The 19,717-nt window shown below is 41.4% G+C and overlaps 1 protein-coding gene across 2 annotated transcripts in view; it reads right to left on the bottom strand.

Annotated features, from left to right (window-relative positions):
• Positions 1–19,353, bottom strand: part of KLHL2 (kelch like family member 2) — a 109,899-nt gene extending 90,546 nt beyond the window's left edge. Inside the window, exons 1-2 of one of the 2 annotated variants that reach the window (XM_059174678.1) lie at positions 19,187–19,353; positions 4,977–5,102 (exon numbers count right to left, since the gene is read on the bottom strand). In XM_059174678.1, coding sequence (XP_059030661.1) covers positions 4,977–5,102; positions 19,187–19,212 — 152 coding nt within the window. In that variant the 5' untranslated portion in view covers positions 19,213–19,353. Of the gene's footprint in view, positions 1–4,976; positions 5,103–19,186 lie in introns of those variants that run through there. The other variant, XM_059174687.1, reaches the window with a different exon arrangement.
• Positions 19,354–19,717: the final 364 nt, after the last annotated feature.

Genomic DNA, 19,717 nt, shown 5'->3' with positions numbered 1-19,717 from the left:
GGGTCCTGGGATCGAGCCCCGCATCGGGCTCTCTGCTCAGCAGGGAGCCTGCTTCCTCCTCTCTCTCTGCCTGCCTCTCTGCCTACCTGTGATTTCTCTCTGTAAAATAAATAAAATAGTTTAAAAAAAAAAACAGTAGTATAAAACAGTAGTATAGAAGAGAAAAACAGACTCACTTAAGTCTGTTCTTTAATTCACTTGCCAAATAAGCAACAGAATATAAATAACTAAAGAGCCACAACTCAAATTTTTCATAGCTGCACAACAGGTAACTTAATCCTACTAGTGATCTGGACCCACAATGTCTAAAAGTCCAGGAGGAAAAATACAGTAAGGGCTCCTTTAAGAGAGAGCTTCAGGGTTTCTGGTTTAAATTATCTTTGGAAATGTAAAAACTGATGTTATAACTGAAATAAATATCTATGACTTACATGTGATGTATAGGGGAGCATTTGAATGGCTTCATATGATTTATCCTTACTAAGAACTTTCAACTCCTAACTTAAGGATCAAAATTATCTTCCTTCTAAATAAGGAACAGGCTGTCCCCAACTAATAGTATCTGAAATTTTTAAAGCTCAAATACAGTCTAATCCCATAACCTACAAAACTGAAGTTTTTCTGTTTAAAATTTATTGTGAAGGCAAGATGCTGCCTCTTGACATTTCCCTTTTTTGGTCATCTCAAAAAGCCCACACAGCATAATGTTTTCAATAAAACATGTCTGAGATTTAGTTTGCTCGTCTCCGCCACAGACCCAATACAGTGTGTTGCACATAATAAGCACTCTGTAAAGACTTATTGATTTGATTCTGAAAATGTTAGTGTTCGGAAAAGGTCCTACCCCCGCCAATTCATGCTAGGGAAATTTAAAGAGCTGACTTTCCTGCCAAAGATGTGTTGCTGAAGACCTGTCCTTTCACCACACTGCCAGGTTGTTCCTCCAACATGATTAATCTTAAAATGCTGCTCCCCTTGACAAAAGGCTTCCCTGATTCCCACTGCCCACAGGATTAAGTCCAGATTCATCATTTGATTTAAGCCTGCACAATTCTGTCCTCCTCCTACTTCCTAGTCTCGTCTGCAGAGACTCCCCAGCATGAACTCTTGATTCACTTTATCCAACAAGTTCTGTTTATCCACTCCCTTACTCGTGCAATTATCCAGGTGAGGATGCCTTTCCTCTCCTGTCCTTTGTATGAATGCTACTGTGCACCAACAGGCCCAGCAGAAACCACTTCTGTGGGTCGTTGTAGATTTCTCCTGTGAAAAATCCTCTCTGGCCCACAGTCTTTTCCACCACCTCCTCCTCTTCTCTGGACATCTCCAGCAGCAATCCAGAATTTCACAGGGAATGAGCCAAGTCTGATACTGTTTCTGGCTCCTACATAGCCTTTTGGGCAGGCAAGCTGATTTCAAGGGAGAACAAGCTGCCTACAAATACTTGTTGAATATACCGTTTAGGAGTGACTGCAGAGTTTTTAAACCAAGCAGTTTTAAGTTATTCAAGCTCATATTGGGCTAGGACATAGAGCTGCATCTGGGACTCCTGTCTAAAAAAGAAAACAAAACCAAAAATCAATCACTTCCATCAGCCAAAGGTTCATAAAACACATTCCCTACTGTACCACTGTTACTCTACCACGTAGAGGGTGAGGGCCCAAGAGCAGAGTGGTAACAACAAGGAAGATATTCCTTCCCAGAAGTCAGGAAACCACTCTCAGCTACCCCTTCCTGGCAGCAGGAAACTGATGCAATGGCAGGAAATAAGACTTCAGCTGTTTATGGAGTAGGGCTCTTTAGAGATTTCTTTCTTTTTTAATTACTCAGTGGGCTGTAAGGGATAAGAGAGAAGTGAATGACATTAAAAACAAACCAAAAAAGGGATTCTAATGAACCCCAAAGAGAGTTTATTTTTTAAAACACTACCTGCTAGTGACTTTATTAAAACAATCACAGGGTCATAGAGCTGGCAGCCAACACCCTCCGGCTTTTCAAAGGTCACTCTTTGTCCTGAAAATCATCAACTTCCAGCCTGGTGACACATTAGCTCCTGAAACGGTGTGACACAAAGAACAAGGTACTATTTCTGAACCACACAGTTCACACCCGAAATGGGATAAATAGGTACGGGAAGGCTAGTGTTAAGTAACCCCAGGACCAAGTGCAGGTAAGCAGGAAAAAAGCTCACAGGCTCAGAGAACATCAGAGCAACAAAAAACCTTACATTCCATCCTGTCCACTCCCCTCATTTCACAGCTCAGCCTCAAAGAAGTAAAACTACTGGCCCAAGGTCAAAGGGTTCCTCCCCAAACCTGGGTCATCTACCTCAGGACAAGGTGTGACCTGCCCTAAGTTCAGTGAGTCATGCCTGGGTCAACAGAGACCTACTCACATCCATGAAAGGCCACAGCTCCCACACCCCACAGGCAGGGGAGGAAATGTGAACAGGCCTAGAAAAAGTCTTTCTAGACTTTTCAAAGAAAAAGAAGAGCCACTAAAAATCTCAGTTTTAAAATGACCAGACTATTGTTTCTTACTTTTCTTGCAGTTCTATTTAGTAGCCAGTACAGTCTACCTTTAACGACTGTTACAATGGAATTAAAAAACTAAAACAGCACAGCCAGACCTGCTACGTATTCACCCAAAGACTAAAATGAAAACACTTATTAAAAATGCTGTCATTACACTATGTGTTAACTAGAGTTTAAACAAAATTTGTTAATGGTCAACTAGAGTTTAAACAAAAATTGGGGAAAAAATAATTATTAGTAAAAAGAAAAATAAAAAATAGAAACCCCTACGTGGCATAGTCAGTTAAGCATCAGACTCTTGGTTTCAGCTCAGGTAGTGGTTTCAAGGTCCTAGGACTGGCCTGTGTGGGTCTCTGCACTTAGCTGAGAGTCTGCTTGACCCTGCTTGACAGAGGGAGTCTCCCCCTCTGCTGCTTCCCTTCTCCCCCACTTGCACACATGCGCGCACACTCTCTCAAATAAATGAATAAAATCTTTAAAAGTAAATAAATAAAAATAAAAATGCTGTCAGAGCAGGACGAGGAAGCAAGGAATAGTCAATTTACACTTCTCTTTCTCCAATCCACTTTTTACCTGGAAGCAAGTATGTTCTTTTCAAAATGAAAATCTGATCATATCTCCACCCAGTTTAAAACTCTCCAATGGCTTCCTCCCATGATGACTCCTGATAAAGACAAAAATGTATACGGCCCTAAGAATGTTGGGCCTCACCTACCCACTCAGGCTTCTCTCTCTAGCCGTGACCCCCTGGCCATCAACACCCCAGCTGCTCCTCAGTTCCTTAAATGAGGCCAGCTCCCTCCCACCACCAGATGTGGGTACTGCCATTCCCTGTGCCTGGAACCCTCCTCTGATCTCTCCCACACCCCCATCCTGGCTTCATTTCTTTACCCCATTTGGCTTTAAATCTCAACATAATTACTTCTATCTTTCCCCGGAAGCCTTTTCTGACCACTGTAATCCACGTTCAGAGCACCAGGCAGCCCTCCTTTGTAGCACTTACTACCATTAAAATTTACAGTAAACTATGTGTGTAATTCTCTGATTAATGCCTGCTTCCTGCACTCAACCATAAGCTACATGTCTGTTTTTGCTCACCATTGTATCTCTGGCACCAAAAAGATAAATATTTACTAAATCTTTAAGTAAAGAAGAAACAAATGATGGACCTAAAGCGTGGGCTTTTAGGAAGACATAGCAGAAACAGATTGAAGGAAAGTATAAGTCATTCCCTTCTTCATTGCCCAAGCTTTTAAATATACTGACTTTCACAAAGAGAACGATGGGATTAAAAAAAGAAAAATACATGTCTTCTGCAAACAGCTAAGAAAACTGAGACTGTTACAACACATATTCGTCTTTTAATTAAAAAAAAAAAAAATTACCCGTGGTTCAATCAATTTTGGGAAGGGGGGACAGAGAAAGATGGAGAGACTCTTAAGCAGGTTCTACACCCACCATGGAACAGAGCTCCATTCCACAGCCCTGAAATCGTGACATGAGCCGAAATCAGGAGTCATACATTTAACTGACTGAACCACCCAGACATCTCTCCACCAACTTTTAAAGCCACTCCTTTCATATCAGTGACTCTAACCAAACCTGAGAATTACCTTAGCAAGGGACATGTCACCAACCTCAACATTCCTACCACTATGACCTCCACCACCACGAGAGTCACATTTTTCTCCAATAGTTTTCTTTTCTTTTTTTGTTTTTTTAAGATTTTATTGATTTATCTGTGAGAGAGAGAGTGCGGAGAAGGAGAGTAAGAGGGAGACGCAGACTCCCAGCTGAACAGAGAGCCCAATGTGGACCTCGATCCTACGACCCTGAGATCATGATCTGAGTTGAGAGCAGAAGCTTAACGACTGAGTCACCTAGGTATCCCTCTCTGACAGTCTTCTTTCCATATTCTCTGTGGTAACTTAAAAACCCTAGACCAGCGCTGTCCAGTAGAAATTAGATAGATACACAGACAGAAATAGATATATAGATACAGATAGAGAGATAAATATAGATATGGTATAAAATATATGTGCAATGTCAAAATCTTGTACTGATCACACAAAAAAGGAAACAAGTGAAAATAATTTCAGTAATATCTATTTAACCCAAGATATCCCATATGTTATCATTTCAAAACATAATCAATATTCCTAAAACTTATTAATAAAACATTTTATATTCTATTTTGTATTAAATCTTGGAAATCTATTATATATTTCCACTTACAGAACATCTCAATTCAGACTAGCCACATGGATAGAGCAGAGCAGTCTTTTACTATCTATGCTTCTGATAAAAAACCTGCAGAAAAAGCTTTTAATGTTCTCTGTATCACACAAAGCAACAATGAGGCATAAAGAGTATATTCACTATAAACAAGTAAAAAATTAAGGGAAGAAATCCATGGTTACATGTATACTAATGGAACAATACCTTCTTAATTCGTTCATGACTTTAAAAGCTTTCTTCATATGCCAAGGATTCACTGTCACTGGGCAGTGTTTTTCAGTATTATCATCTTTTGAATCGAGAGGCTTCTGATGACCCTGCTTTGTGCATCTGTACATAAGAGAAAAAAACAACAAAAAAAGATCTTATTTCAGATAATTTAGTTCAGGCTTATCACGCTACAAGAAATACAATGAATCTTCCAAACTCATTTAGAAGAAGTCTCATAATATATCCCAATGTAAGATTAAGACACAATTCAGAACATTTTCTGATGTTCACTATGATTTTAACCAAAAAAGTGGGTATTCTCTACCATGTCAAAACTCTGTCAAAGACTAGCACAGAAAATTCAGTAAAAGTGATTTAGCAGACAACTGGAAATAAAAATGCTGAGAAATGATCCTCTGTGTTGGAAATTAACCTGCTTTTAACAATCTGTTGTAGTCATATTATTTACAAACATATTACAAGATAGGAACAGGATCATATTTCACACAAACTTCAGGAACTCAGAATCTGATCTGAATTTTGCTCTCCACCTGCCAGCTTATTTACCCCACATATTTCAGACCTACTCTTCTAACAAGAGATTAATTATGTTAGCTAGAGTTTACTGAGTATTCACTATACAGCAGCCACGTGCTAAGTCATTTTTTTTAAAGATTTTATTTATTTATTTGACAGAGAGATCACAAGTAGGGTAGGCAGAGAGGCAGGCAGAGAGAGGGGAAAGCAGGCTCCCTGCTGAGCAGTGAGCCTGATGTGGGGCTCAATCCCAGGACCCTGAGATCATGACCTGAGCTGAAGGCAGAGGCTTAACCCACTGAGCCACCCAGGTGCCCCAGTGCTAAGTCATTTACCTGAATTATTTGCTTAATCTTCAAAACAACTCTGTGAACTCATTACGATTATTATCCCCATTTAACAGATAAAAAGATGAAGGCAAAAAAAACTATTTGGGTAACTAAATAGTAGAGCTGGGTGAGACTGAAGCCAGTTTGATTCTTCATGCTCATTCTTTCTATTAATTCAATACAATGTCCTACATTAAACAATGATACTTAACTTCATATTTAAACACAATTTTTAAGAGCATGGGCTAAATTAGTATTGCTACATAAATTATTCTTTTGAAACTTGGGGGACAAAAAAATTAACAAATAAAATCAAGGTACCATAGTGGGGAGGTGAATTAACTGCAAATGGACAAAAGGGAACTTTTTGAGGAAATGGCTGCACAACTCCAGAAATATACTAAAAATCACTGAATTGTACAATTAGAATAGTTGAGTTTTATGGCATGTAAATTATACGTCAATAAAGCAATTAACTTAAAAAAATCAGGATACCAAATTAAACCTAAAGAAATCACACTTGTATATAAATCACACAAAGAACAGGCAAACATCATCATTTATTGCTGCATTTCTCTTTATACCTCTTTCGTTCCTGACCCATTTTGAAAGAATCATTCATTTTTAAAACATTATCTCTCATGAATTCATTAGGCACATATTATTTGAGTGCCAACTATGTACCAAGTGCTGTTATAGACACTTGGGATACAGTGAACAATGAGCAAAAAGACTCCTATCCTCACAGAGCTTGGACTCTAGGAGGGAAGAGGGGAGAGAGGGAAGAGACAATATACAGAACAAGCCAATGAAGTAAGAAGTACATCAGAAAGTAAGAGCAATGGATTGGAAAAAAACAGGCAACATAAAGAGAAGCAAGAGTATGGACTGATATAACTTGCACTAGTCAACAGGGTCATCAGATCATCAATAGCCCAACTGAGAACTGAGATTTGAACCAGGATCAGGAGGTGAGACAATGTCCGGAAGGAATGAAGAGCTAGAGCAAAGACCTGTATGAAGTTGGCGTGTTCCAGGACCATGAGACCAAGGTTGGGGCTGGGGGACAGTGGGGCGTGCAGGTCATGAAGGGCTGTAGGACGCTAGAAGGACTTTGGCTTTTACCCTGAGTACAACAGGGAGGCACTGCAGAAGAGTGACACAATCCAACATGCGTTATCAAAGGATCACTTTGGCTGCTGATTGAGAATAGTCAAGGTGGGCAAAGATGAAAAAGGGTTAACTGTTTAGGAGAATAATGTAGCAGGGGGTGACAGGGGCTCAGAGCATGGCAGCAGCAGTGGAAGTAGGAGCAGTGATAAGAAGTGACTGGGATGGGGCGCCTGGGTGGCTCAGTGGGTTGAGCCTCTGCCTTGGGCTCGGGTCGTGATCTCAGGGTCCTTGGATAGAGTCCCACATCAGGCTCTCTGCTCAGCAGGGAGCCTGCTTCCCTCCCTCTCTCTGCCTGCCTCTCTGCCTACTTGTGATCTCTCTGTCAAATAAATAAATAAAATCTTAAAAATAAAAAAAGTGACTGGGTTCTGGGTATATTTTAAAGGTAGTGCCAACAAGATCTGTTGACAGAGTGGTACTCTCAATATTATTACTTTCTAGTTTTTTATTCCCCAGCCAGTTGTTTTTTTTTTTTTTTTCTCTACCTCTAAGTTTCCTTTCTTATTTTTCTAGATCTTAAGTGGACAGAATTGGTTGAATCATCATCTTTGACTTACAACACACTGTCATCTTTAGCCCATGAGTAGCCTGTTTTTTATTTATTTGCTTACTTTTTAATATAATGAGCACCCATGAATGTACCATCCAACTATTTTCTGTTTGATCCACAGTTTAAGAATGACTTCTACACTTCTAAGGATTGTTTTTATTGTTGTTTTTTAATCTTTCTATTTTTGCTATATCTAGCAGTTTCCTTATCTGTAAGATAGACTTAATAACAGACTCATTTCTTAGGGTTATTGTGAGAATCAAATGGATTCATCTTTGTAAAATGCTTACAACAGGGTCTGGCACATAGTGGGTGCTATTTAAATGTTATTGTTTTTATTATTAGGCTAGATCAAAATTGTTAATTACATATATATATATATATATATATATATTAGATCTCTCATAGTCTTGTTCTTTTTATGTGATTTGTCAGAAACTAGTAAAAGTATGGTAAAATCTCCTGGTTTTTAAAAAAAAAAAATCTGTTGACAGAATGCATGTGGCACATCAAAGAAAATCAGAATGCCTCTTATTTTTTGGTTTGAGCAACTGGAAGGATAGAGTCTCCACTAACTGAGATGGGAGGCTGCAGGTGCAACCAGTCTGCAGTAGGAAGATCAAGAGCTTCGTCTTCATACATGTTGCTTTTAAGATAATCAGACATCCAAGTAGATATCAAATTGACATATTCGAGTCTAGAGCTAGAAAAACTTTAGCAGTAAAGAAATGTGGGGAACATTGATTCCACAGAAGGCACATGAAGCAATGAAACCCAGGCACTCAAACATTAATGTAACCTCCATCATCAACCATAGATGCTATCCTTGTCCATTCCTCTGCACCCCAAGAATCAACATAAGTTGAAGCATCTGATTCTTCCAGGGTTTGCAAACTAGAAGTAGATATAAGTCCTTTTTCTACATCCCTTGAGAGTTTTTTAAAGGGACCTTACAAATAAATTAGTACAAGACACTGTCTCCAGTGGGTGAGCCCACAGCTGGAATGGGAGAACAGCATGGTGCACTCTACGCCCTGTGGCCTGTATGTGTGTGTGTGTGTGTGTGTGTGTGTGTAGACAGATGATTTATACTTGGCCTGAGAAAAAGAGCTAGTAAGTCTAGGAGCGAAAGATGAAAGAACATTCAGATCTGGCAGAGGGGACTGGGAAATACTTTATAGTAAAAGACATACTCCATAATGCTATTTCTCACCATCCTTTCATAAAGAAAATTGTAGGACAAAAAAATTATGTAAGATATATGCAACCTATGCAAACTTTCTGACCATGTAACACTGGATGTCCACATGTATAACAAGTTAAGATTTACACCTGCTTCTAGTTTAAGAACTTAAAAGAGTTTACAACGTAGGGAAAATAAAATATTGAAGATTGGCAAAACTATCATAGAAGGCTTTTCAATGCTCAGAATGGAAGCAAAAGTAACTCAGCCCTAGAAGGAATATCATTATATAAGAGTCAAAAATGTTTATATTTGCTTAGGAAATTATGAATTAAAACTTCGTGCAGTAGAGAATTAACTTTAAGACAGCTACCATACAATAATTAATATTTTTATTGGTGCAGTCTATTTTCAGTCTATTTTCTGATTTTCCTGATGTACTCCAAAAACTCTACAAAGAAAAGAAAGGCTTAACACTGAATTTTTTTTAAGTGTTCTCTGTACTAAGAGCTACTTAGAAATACAGCACCTTGCTGCACAGGGACACTTTTTTTTTTTTTTTTTAAAGATTTTATTTATTTATTTGACAGACAGAGATCACAAGTAGGCAGAGAGGCAGGCAGAGAGAGAGGAGGAAGCAGGCTTCCCGCTGAGCAGAGAGCCTGATGCGGGGCTCAATCCCAGGACCCTGAGATCACGACCCGAGCCGAAGGCAGCGGCTTAACCCACTGAGCCACCCAGGCGCCCCTGCACAGGGACACATTTTCAACATTAAAGTCCTTTCCATAATTTTTCACTTCCTATGTGGTTTTGTGTTAGATGGTCTCTTATTCAAAAGCAGAGCTGAGTAAAAAAAAAAAAAAAAATGACACATCATGCCTAAAACTACAAGTATGGAAAATGAACATATACTAGGAAGCAGGTAAGTGGGAGGTGAAGGTTTACCCTTTAGGTTATACCAGTCAAGTGTAGTTATACCTTCTCCCTGCTTCCCTTCTAAAGCAGGGAGCTAGCCTTTTCCAGAGAAGCTTCTCATTCTAAGATTTGGCTTCTCAGACTAGGTAACTAGGTAACTCTAACTCTGCCCCCAAACACACTACTGACAATGAATGAGTTCTCCAAGAAGGAGAAAATAAAGACTCTAATAGGGCTATCTCCCTGAAAGAGTCAAGACCCATAATCAAGCAGAGGTTGGTTCTGAGGCCATCTTAGAAATGAGGTATAGTTTCTTTAGATATATAGTATTTGATCTGGAATAGTGATTCCCAGTGGCAGGGGACAAGACCAAAATGACCCAAGCAATTTTTTCAAACATGAAAAATTTTCACATGAAGATTCAGGCAGGCCCTTTTTATAGGACTAGATATATCAGAATGACAGCTTCTCCAAGAGTAGGGGTGAAAAGCAGCTATGTATAATTTAAAATTGAAAAAAAAAAAAAAAGGTGATGTAATATGTCCCACCACCCACTTACCTCCCACCCTGGGACAATCATCTCAGATTGAGAACAAACACTTTAGAAAATATGGGTTGTTCATGTTTTTAGGGTTTTCTGGTGGAAACAATGCTACAATTCATGTGAATGATGCAGCTGCAAAATTTAACAGGGAACCAGACATTTTCACATTCAGGACACAAATACTTAGCCCCTGGATGGCCACCATCTCATTCTCCCCTCTGCCTGTTCACCTCAAAAGCTGCAAGACTCCCTTGCTTGCAATGAGTCACCCACCATTACTCACAAACTTCTGCCAAGTTCACGTCAGCAGCTGTTGTTTTCAGAGTCACCATCCACCACTGCTCTGAAGTTTTCTCCATTACCTTATTACATCTCTCCTATTTCCTCTGCTGCTTTCCTAGCTAAACTTGCATTCAGAATCTAATTATCATACTAACATTGCTCCCATTCACAAAACCAAGATATCAGAAGTAGAGATTCAATGATTCCCAATATTTTAACTAGTATTTGTTATGTCACTCTACAGTTTACCAATGAAATACTCTCACATCCTTCATCTTACCCAAATAACCACCACAGTATTTAGAGGTTGTAAAAATAGAGGGCTTTCTCCACTGGAAACATGTTTTGGTTTGTGGCAGAGTTGTGGTTTCAATTTTTGCAATTAACTAAAGACAAAGAGACATTCTCTGCAAATTCTCTTCAAGTGTTTGGAATTTAAACTTTTATTAGGTACAGAGCCAGCAGACTAACTATAATCTACAAATATATGGTCATATTACCAAAAAAATATAGCTTAAAAAGACGTTAACATCTGCCCTCCTGACATGTAGGAATTTGGATTATACCTTCAGTATGAAGACCTTTAAGAACTGAATAGGAAGCATCTGTGAGACAAATACAAAAAGCAAAGAAAAAATCATGCCATCTAGTCAGAGAACACCTTACAAAAACATCATAATGCCATTGAAATCTTGCCATTTGCAAAGATATGGACAAACCTAGAGTATTATGCTAAGAGAAAAAGGTCAAAGACAAATACCACATGATTTCACTTACATGTGGAATCTAAACAACAACAAAAGAGACACAGATTCATAAATAGAGAAAACAATCTAGTGGTTGCTAGAGAGGAGAAGGTTTGGGGGCTAGGTGAAACAGGTGAAGGGGACTAAGAGGTACAAACTTCCAGTTATAAGATAAGTCACGAGGGGGGCGCCTGGGTGGCTCAGTGGGTTAAGCCGCTGCCTTTGACTTGGGTCATGATCTCAGGGTCCTGGGATTGAGCCCCGCGTCGGGCTCTCTGCTCAGCAGGGAGCCTACTTCCCTCTCTCTCTCTGCCTGCCTCTCTGCCTACTTGTGATATCTGTCTGTCAAATAAATAAATAAAATCTTTTAAAAAAAAAAGATAAGTCACGAGGATGAGAGGCGCAGCACAGGGAATATAGTCAACAATATTTTAATAACTTTGCATGGTGACAGAACAAAAGGTAATGCCACTGATTTTATATATATATATATATATATATATATATACACTTTTTTTTCCCCCCAAAAGTTATGTTTCAGCTTTCTCTGAGCTGGAAAAGCTGGAAAGACCCAATTTTACTAAAATGGATTAACAATGAAAGCAGAGCACTGAACCTACTGGAGGACAGAGGGAGAAATCACGTATGTCCTCTCTTTTCCTCCTAGGATTTAGTTGTGTAGCTTTATGTTAAGTGTGTGGAGAAGCACTGGCAGGAGGAGGTGGTTGGGATGTCTGAAGTGGAGAGGCTGATGGAAGTTGGGATATAATTGTTCTCTGATAGTAGAACAATAGAGCTGTAAAAAGCTCTACTTCAGTTCAACTCAGCTCTCTCTCCCTCTCTCCCTCCCACCTACATGACAAACAGAGCACAATCAGGCACTTTTTGTCCCTGGCAGTGACTATTACCAGGAAAGGGACCAGGGTAAAAGTATGTCTTATGCAAGATCAATCTTATTTTAAAGAATACATTATGAACAGTTAACAAAGCACTGTCAGAGTGGGATATTTATGATGTGCTAAAATTGGGAGGAGGAAGTTGATGATCCATTTCAAACACTCCCATGCCTTTTAGCAACTCCTATTTCTGGCCTTTCTTTCACCACTTTTCATAGTATTACCAGCGCTTGGCCAGTAAGAGAGGGCAGCAATCTGATTTGACAATTTAGTTGACTAAGCCACATTTTCTAGCACTTGAACGAAAAGGCACTAGAAGAGGACCAGAATCACCTGGAAGACCTGCACGGTAGTTCTGCTACACCTAATACTAACCAAGTGACCTTGGGTATAGTCACTTGGTCTCTCTGAGCTTCAGATGGTTTACTTATAAAATAAGCTTTCGTTATTCCATAAATATGTCTAATATGAAATGTAATAGGAAAGTCAAAGATAATAACACCTCACCTACTTGCCTCAGGGAGCTGTACAAGCACTAAGTACTGTATGAATGTAAATACAGAGTTAAGAAGAAAAATGTTGAGGTTGGGAGCTAAACTGAATGTAGAGATCTATTTTTATGGATTTTAATGGCCTTCCTCATTTTTAATTGCAACAATCAATCAAAAGTTATTAGCAATACTCCAGGCAACCACCACTGTTAATAAATCAAGTAGGTAAGCACTGCTTAGATGCCGACCACATGCCCTAACATTAAGCAGAGTGAGGGATATACAGGAGGCTGAACGCAGGAAACTTCTCCAATTACCATCTAACTGGGAGGCACATTTGAAACCACTAGGGAATGGCGTAAGTCAGTACGCAAGTGCAAGATAATGGGTTACTGATACTGTAGGAATGCAAAGAGCGGCTGAAATGAATTGGAGTAAATAGGGAAGACTCTGAAGGAAGACAGGGTTCCAAGTGGGCCTTGGAAGAATTCCAAGTTGTTTTAACTGGGGACAGGACAGGAAAAGGCTATGTGATAAGGCAGAGTTTACTCTAGGAGGTCAAAAGCAAATAATAATTTTGAACATACTATAAGATTAAGCCAAAATGGTAAGAGGGTTCTGATCACTGGGTTGAGATAACTGGTTTGCTAAGTCATTGGATGTGACTGTAAGATGTTGTTGGGGTCAAAACCATAGATGGACTAAAAGGTGAGGAAAGAACACATAGAGGTTAATAGGAGAAAAGGTAGGAGAAAAAAAATGCAGGTATCAAGGGATAAAATCTGTTGGTCAGAATGGTAGTAGTCAGAATGAACACTTGAAACCAGGACTCTACATTTCCTGGAAGCTAATAAGAAGTGGAAGACGATGAGAGAGAGACACCAGAGACCCTTCCAAGGCTTTGGGTATCTAGGACCAGAAGAATGATTAACCACTGAATAAGTGCAGATGTTACAAAGTGAAGTCAGTTTGAGAACTCAGTTTTAGGCATGTCGAATCTAAGATATAAGCTAAGAGTAGATGTTCTGTAAGAAGCTGACAATTCACGACTGAAGCACAGATCTAGAACCCAGGCTTGAGATATAGATGGAGCCACAACTTAGTGATTAATAGTTGATTAAAAACAACTGGCCACGACCTGCATTTGTGAGGAGGAGCCAACAAACAGTAATAGAAGAGAAGCCATGTAAAACAGGAAAAAAGTGTTCAATGAGTCCCAACTTCTCCTCTACTTCATAACCTATGAAAATTAACCATCTGAAAAAAGATAATAGAGACCTACAGACAAGGGTGTTGACAAGACTAAATGAAATAAAGTAAATCATATTTAATGACCTAAAAACTACAGGAGGAAACCAAGAAAAAGTAGTGACATGAAAAGCAGAACTTATTTTTCAAGGCAGGATCAGTGAAAAGAACTGATCAAAAAAATACTTTAGTGGGGTGCCTGGGTGGCTCACTGGGTTAAAGCCTCTGCCTTTGACTCAGGTCATGATCCCAGGGTCCTGGGATCGAGCCCCGAATTGGGCTCTCTGCTCAGCAGGGAGCCTGCTTCCTCCCCTCTCTCTGCCTGCTTCTCTGCCTACTTGTGATCTGTCAAATAAATAAATAAAATCTTAAAAAAAAAAAATACTTTAGCAAATGCCAACAGCCTGAAATGTAAAACAGTAAAGCACATAACACAAAATATACTGACCCATGCACTACAGTAAATGTATTATATATTTGTTCACGATCAGTTTCAACCACAAGGAAAAGGACTTTGTTTTCTTTTCTTTTCTTTTTTTTTTTTTAAGATGTTATTTATTTATCAGAGAGAAGGAGAGAGAGTGAGCACAGGCAGACAGAATGGCAGGCAGAGGCAGAGGGAGAAGCAGGCTCCCTGCCGAGCAAGGAGCCCGATGTGGGACTCAATCCCAGGACACTGGCATCATGACCTGAGCCGAAGGCAGCTGCTTAACCAACTGAGCCACCCAGGCGAAGGACTTTGTTTTCTGAGATATCCCCAAAGCCTGGTCATAGTAAGCACCCAATAAACATGAATGAAAAACCTGAACTCCCTTATTATAAACAATAAATACATCTGGAATTTAGAAGAACTCTACAGAAGAGCATCTAAAAAGCAATTTTCATTCTCTGTATCACCTGGAAAGAACCCTCCATCTGATCTTAAGAAGTTCAATTGTTTTCATAAACATTCCTGATGCAGTTCCTTAACAGCCACAGGTGAGTAAATTTACGTTCATGAAAGCATACTTACTAATATTGATTGAATGCCTACTGGGTGCATTAGAAAGTACAGACTAGAAACAAGGATTGGGGCTATTCAGTAGGAGGAGGATGAGTGATTTCCCAGCATCAGAAAATTTTAAAACTACTGCTGAAATGTTACCTATTTCCAGAGTCCACATCTCAAGTTCCCAAATACACTTAAGAATTTTCCTTATATAACACTTCCTTTAACACACACTGATCCATGTCTTCTCTCAACATCATCTTGTCAGTCATTACTACTCCTAAATATTTTAAACATATTTGTCACAACAAAGTCCTTCGCCTGGGTGGCTCAGTTGGTTAAGCAGCTGCCTTTGGCTCAGGTCATGATGCCAGTGTCCTGGGATTGAGTCCCACATCGGGTTCCTTGCTCGGCAGGGAGCCTGCTTCTCCCTCTGCCTCTGCCTGCCAGATCTGACAGATGCCCAACTTAACATTCATGTCTAGTTATACAAAAACAAGAATATATTCCAATGTGCTATAAAAGACAAACCAATGAATATGGGGGTAACCTGTGTTAGGGTTCTAAATTCCCAGTAATTGAATCTTTTTTTTTTTTTTAAGATTTTATTTATTCATTTGACAGCGAGAGATCACAAGTAGGCAGAGAGGCAGGCAGAGAGAGAGGAGGAAGCAGGCTCCCTGCTGAGCAGAGAGCCCGATGCGGGACTCGATCCCAGGACCCTGAGATCATGACCTGAGCCGAAGGCAGCGGCTTAACCCACTGAGTCACCCAGGCGCCCCCAGTAATTGAATCTTAAAAAGTAGAAAGAACATTAAAAGTCATCTGGTCCAGTGGATTACAAATGTCAGGCTTCAGGGAACTTTTTACTGGTCTGTGACAAAATAAGGAAAATGTAGTAAGGTTTCATAAAACTAAATTAATTCCATTTAAGGACGAGCTTTTAATCTGAGATAATGCCCTTCTTTGTATTTGGAAAGGGACACTAAAACGTCCTTTCTCTTACCAAAAGATAGTGAGAGTTATAGTAATAGTTGATAATTATTTTATAGATCTTTTTTCCTGCTAGGCAAAACAAAAAACTTAACAATCCTGTGTTGGACCTGAGTTTTTCTCTTTTAACTTCACAGGTCAGTGAAATCCAAAATTCTGAAAACTTCTGTTCTAATTCAACCCATCTTCTGCTGTCTAAATCCCTTAGAGCGTGGTCAACGAGATGTTTGCCTGCCTACGCTTGAACAACTCCGATGCCAAGACTCTCCAGTGATATGGAATCACTGGTCCAAGATACCGTTGTATCTGAGGCATGTTTGCTTAGTTTTGTGAAGGAAAAGCAACAATATAAGGCTTGTAGAGAGAAAGTCAACTTGTGAAAGAGGAGCCAGAAAGAAAATGAAGGCTAAGAAACTGGTGAGGGGTGGTCAAAGAAATGCATTCCATTCTATACCTGTCTTCCCTCAACTTAATAATTATGAAAATCCTTTGCAAAAATAACCATAAAAGCCAGAATGTGTGAAACATTCCTAGGGTCAAGGCTGCATATCTCAGTTTAGCACCTGGATTTCCTTTACTACCCTACATCTAGTTTTTAGTAACACACCTTCAGGTTTGATCAGAGGCAAATGACCCATTATCTTCATATCACCCAAACTCCAAAATGCTACATATAGAATGCAAAAAACAATACGCAGAGATACGAAGCCCAGTGACAACATGAGAGTCAAAAAGGATGAGGAGAAAGTGGAGGCAAAGAGTGGAAAGAGTACACGAAATCAAAACCTAATTTCAACAAGCCTATCCCAAAGGAACTACAGAAACTCCACCCCTCTAAGACCATGTGCTAACAGGCCAAAGGGCAGGAAGGTGGGATTTGAAAACACTGAAACTAGCTGTTAGAGAAGAAGCACCAGCATAAGCTCCTACACAGTGTCAGGCAGAGACAGGCATTCAAATATTTGCAGAATTAATGAATTAACAAACACACACTTCCCCAAAGAGGACCTAAGTCCCTGCTTCCTACCACATCACCCAAGGCTTCAGACATCTTTCATCAAACATCTTTCCCTGCTTTAAAACTCAGGCTAAAAATCTAACCTTACGAAAAGCTGAGTCCTCCCAATAACTTCCACTGCCTCCATCCACCTAGCTTTAGCCCAACGAGGCCCAATAAAGCTCCTTCCCCAAAGACACCGTCTTGCAATTCTCAAACACAGCACCCCATGACTTAGTGAGGAAGGAAAAAGTAAGCTAATGGGAGTGAAGACAAAGAGGCCAAGTGGTAGGAAGGAAAACTATTACAGATTCTAACAAACTCTGAACTGAAGATTAATTCTACAGAGACCAAATGAAAACAAACCCTATTTGTATTTATCATTAAATGAATAAGCACAATGAAAAAGTCTCACCAACTTTAGACACCCACAATTAAAAGAAGTTTTAACAGTTCTTTGATCCCTGCGGGCATTCCTAGCCTTCCATCACATCTCAGCCTGCCATTGTTCTAGCATTACTGATGGAGTCTCAATACCAAAGAATTGTGCTAGATACCAAAATTATGGTTAATTGATCTGTCCTAGATCCCGTTTATCAATGTTTGCATGCACACATCAATTTCATTTTTCAATTAAGTCTATTTAAACCATTTTCTATGTCTCTAGTCTCTCCTTCCAGGGCCTTATTGTTGTCCACACCCTTTTTTCACCTGCATTCTTAGAGCCCCTGTTCTTTCCTATAGTTCCCTCTGCTTCAAAAGTAAAATGGGACTGCAGAAAATGGAACATAAAGGGGGCAGATTTACTACAACTAACATGCCGACATGGTATATTCTATATATTATGTGCTACCTACATACAGGTAACATTTCCTGCCTTAATTGCCTTTGAGCCTGGACAGAATCCATGTGCTGTATTCACACTGCTGATGCTAACAACCCACCATCATGTTTCCTAGGGGTTCAGGTGCTTTCCCAAAGCCACTGAAGAACATGACCAGAAAACAAAGCCTACAAACCCCTCAAAGCCATAGTGATCAGGAAGTAACAGAGCCTTGCTTCTATACGCCCAAGAGGGTCAATTCATCAGTCTTACGGCGGACTCCTCAGATCCCGATGACCTGTTCCACTCAAGCTAAAAATGCTGTAAGGCACTTTTAGAAATTGTAGTTCCAGGATCCTATTAGCTCTCCTAAAAGGACTTGACATCAAAATATTATTCAACCCAAGCCAAATATCCACATTTTGGCTGGAACTCTGCCAACTAACCGCAAGAGGCTGGTGCCATGGAGAGAAGCTGGCCAAATCTAAGTGAAAAACGATAAGGCTCCATGAATAAGCTCCCATGAAAAGGTACTCCGTTCTCAGAATGAGGTTTGCTTGAGGTCTGAAAAGTCAGATTCAAGGGGCTCTTGTCCCTTCCTAAAGGTTAACCTAAGGAAGGCAAATCAAAATTGAAATTTTCAAAACTCCTGAGGATTTTATAGTCCACTTTTACTAAACACTTTCCAAAACACAATACTGTACTGAATAATGCAAATCTTCGATAGCTCCCACAATAACTGTGCAACTGTTATTATTTCTGGAAAGTAGTTTCGTTGCAGGTATCTTGAATGTATCTGGGTACCAAGGAAAAAGACACCTGTGCCTGGCAGGTCGCTACACTACTAATTTGCCTAGGGTACCAAGGAAACAGAAGATGCTCCGGTTTCTGGATACAATTTTCTGCAGTGCCAGGTAAAAGAGGTCACATGCCCTGAAGAGCCGTGGCTCCTTTAGAGTGATGTAAAAGCTCCTCAGATAATAATTTTGCTAGAAATTCAGAGAAGCAAGCGACCTAAGACCAATTCATTTAGACACCGGTGTCTGGTACTTTCCAGTTTGCTTTTTTCAACGGACTCCCGTGCAGCACATCTCCATCCCTCAGAAAGGGGCCGGCAAGCTGGACACAAGCAGCCCATGCATTCCAGGGAGGCGTACACAGGACGGGCAGAGTCCCCAAGCTCAGCCCCACACCGAATCTTCTATTCGCCCGGGATCGGGAAGACCTTTCCCTGGAAATCCTGGACAGGGTTTTAAGTCACTGCCTGGCCAGGCTGAGTTTCCGTCCGCGTCCACCTCAGGACTGCGGGAACCGCGCCTCGTCACGCCCCGCAGCTTCCACCTCCCGCCGCCCCCGGCGTCCGCTCCCCGGCGGCTCCCGGCGGCTTCCGCCAGCGGGCACCGGGCGGTCGTCTCCGAGCAGCCCCCGCGGCCGGCGACACGCGCCGCAGCAGCGCGCTTATCCGCAGCGGCACAGCCCGCCCGCTCGCCCGCTCGCCCGCTCACTCACGCGGGAGGCAGCGACGGCGTCTCCATTGTGGCTCCTCTCGGGCTTCAGAACGCAGGCACCGACCGCCGCCGCCAGCACCATTCCAGCCGCGGACGCCGGCACTGCTCGCCCGCCGAGCCGCGTTCCATCCGCCCCAGAGGGGGCGCCGCGCTCGCCTCACCGCGCGCCACCACCTGCGGCGGCGGCCCCCGCGGCCATGGCCCGCTCGGCCGGGCGCGCTCCGTCTGCCTGCGCGGCTCCCGCGCTCGCTGGAGTGCCGGGCGGTGGCGGCGGTGGAGGCGGCGGCGGCGGCGGAGGCGGCGGCGGCAGCGGGACGGGCGGGCGCGCGGGCTCGGCCACTTCCGGGTTCGGCCCCGGCCGCGCCGACGCCGTGACGGGACGGCGATGCGGCCTCCCGCGGCGGCCGAGGACCCCTCCCTCGGCGCCTCCCCTTCCTCCTCCTCCTGCTGCTGCGGCTGCTACTGAGGGTGCTACCGCTGCGGAGGGTGCTGCTGCCGCCACTGCTGCTGCTGTTCCTGCCGGCGGAGGCGT

This window comes from Mustela lutreola, chromosome 1 (genome assembly GCF_030435805.1).
Source record: "Mustela lutreola isolate mMusLut2 chromosome 1, mMusLut2.pri, whole genome shotgun sequence".
Classification (NCBI taxonomy): domain Eukaryota; kingdom Metazoa; phylum Chordata; class Mammalia; order Carnivora; family Mustelidae; genus Mustela; species Mustela lutreola.
This window is presented reverse-complemented; position numbering and strand designations above follow the sequence as displayed.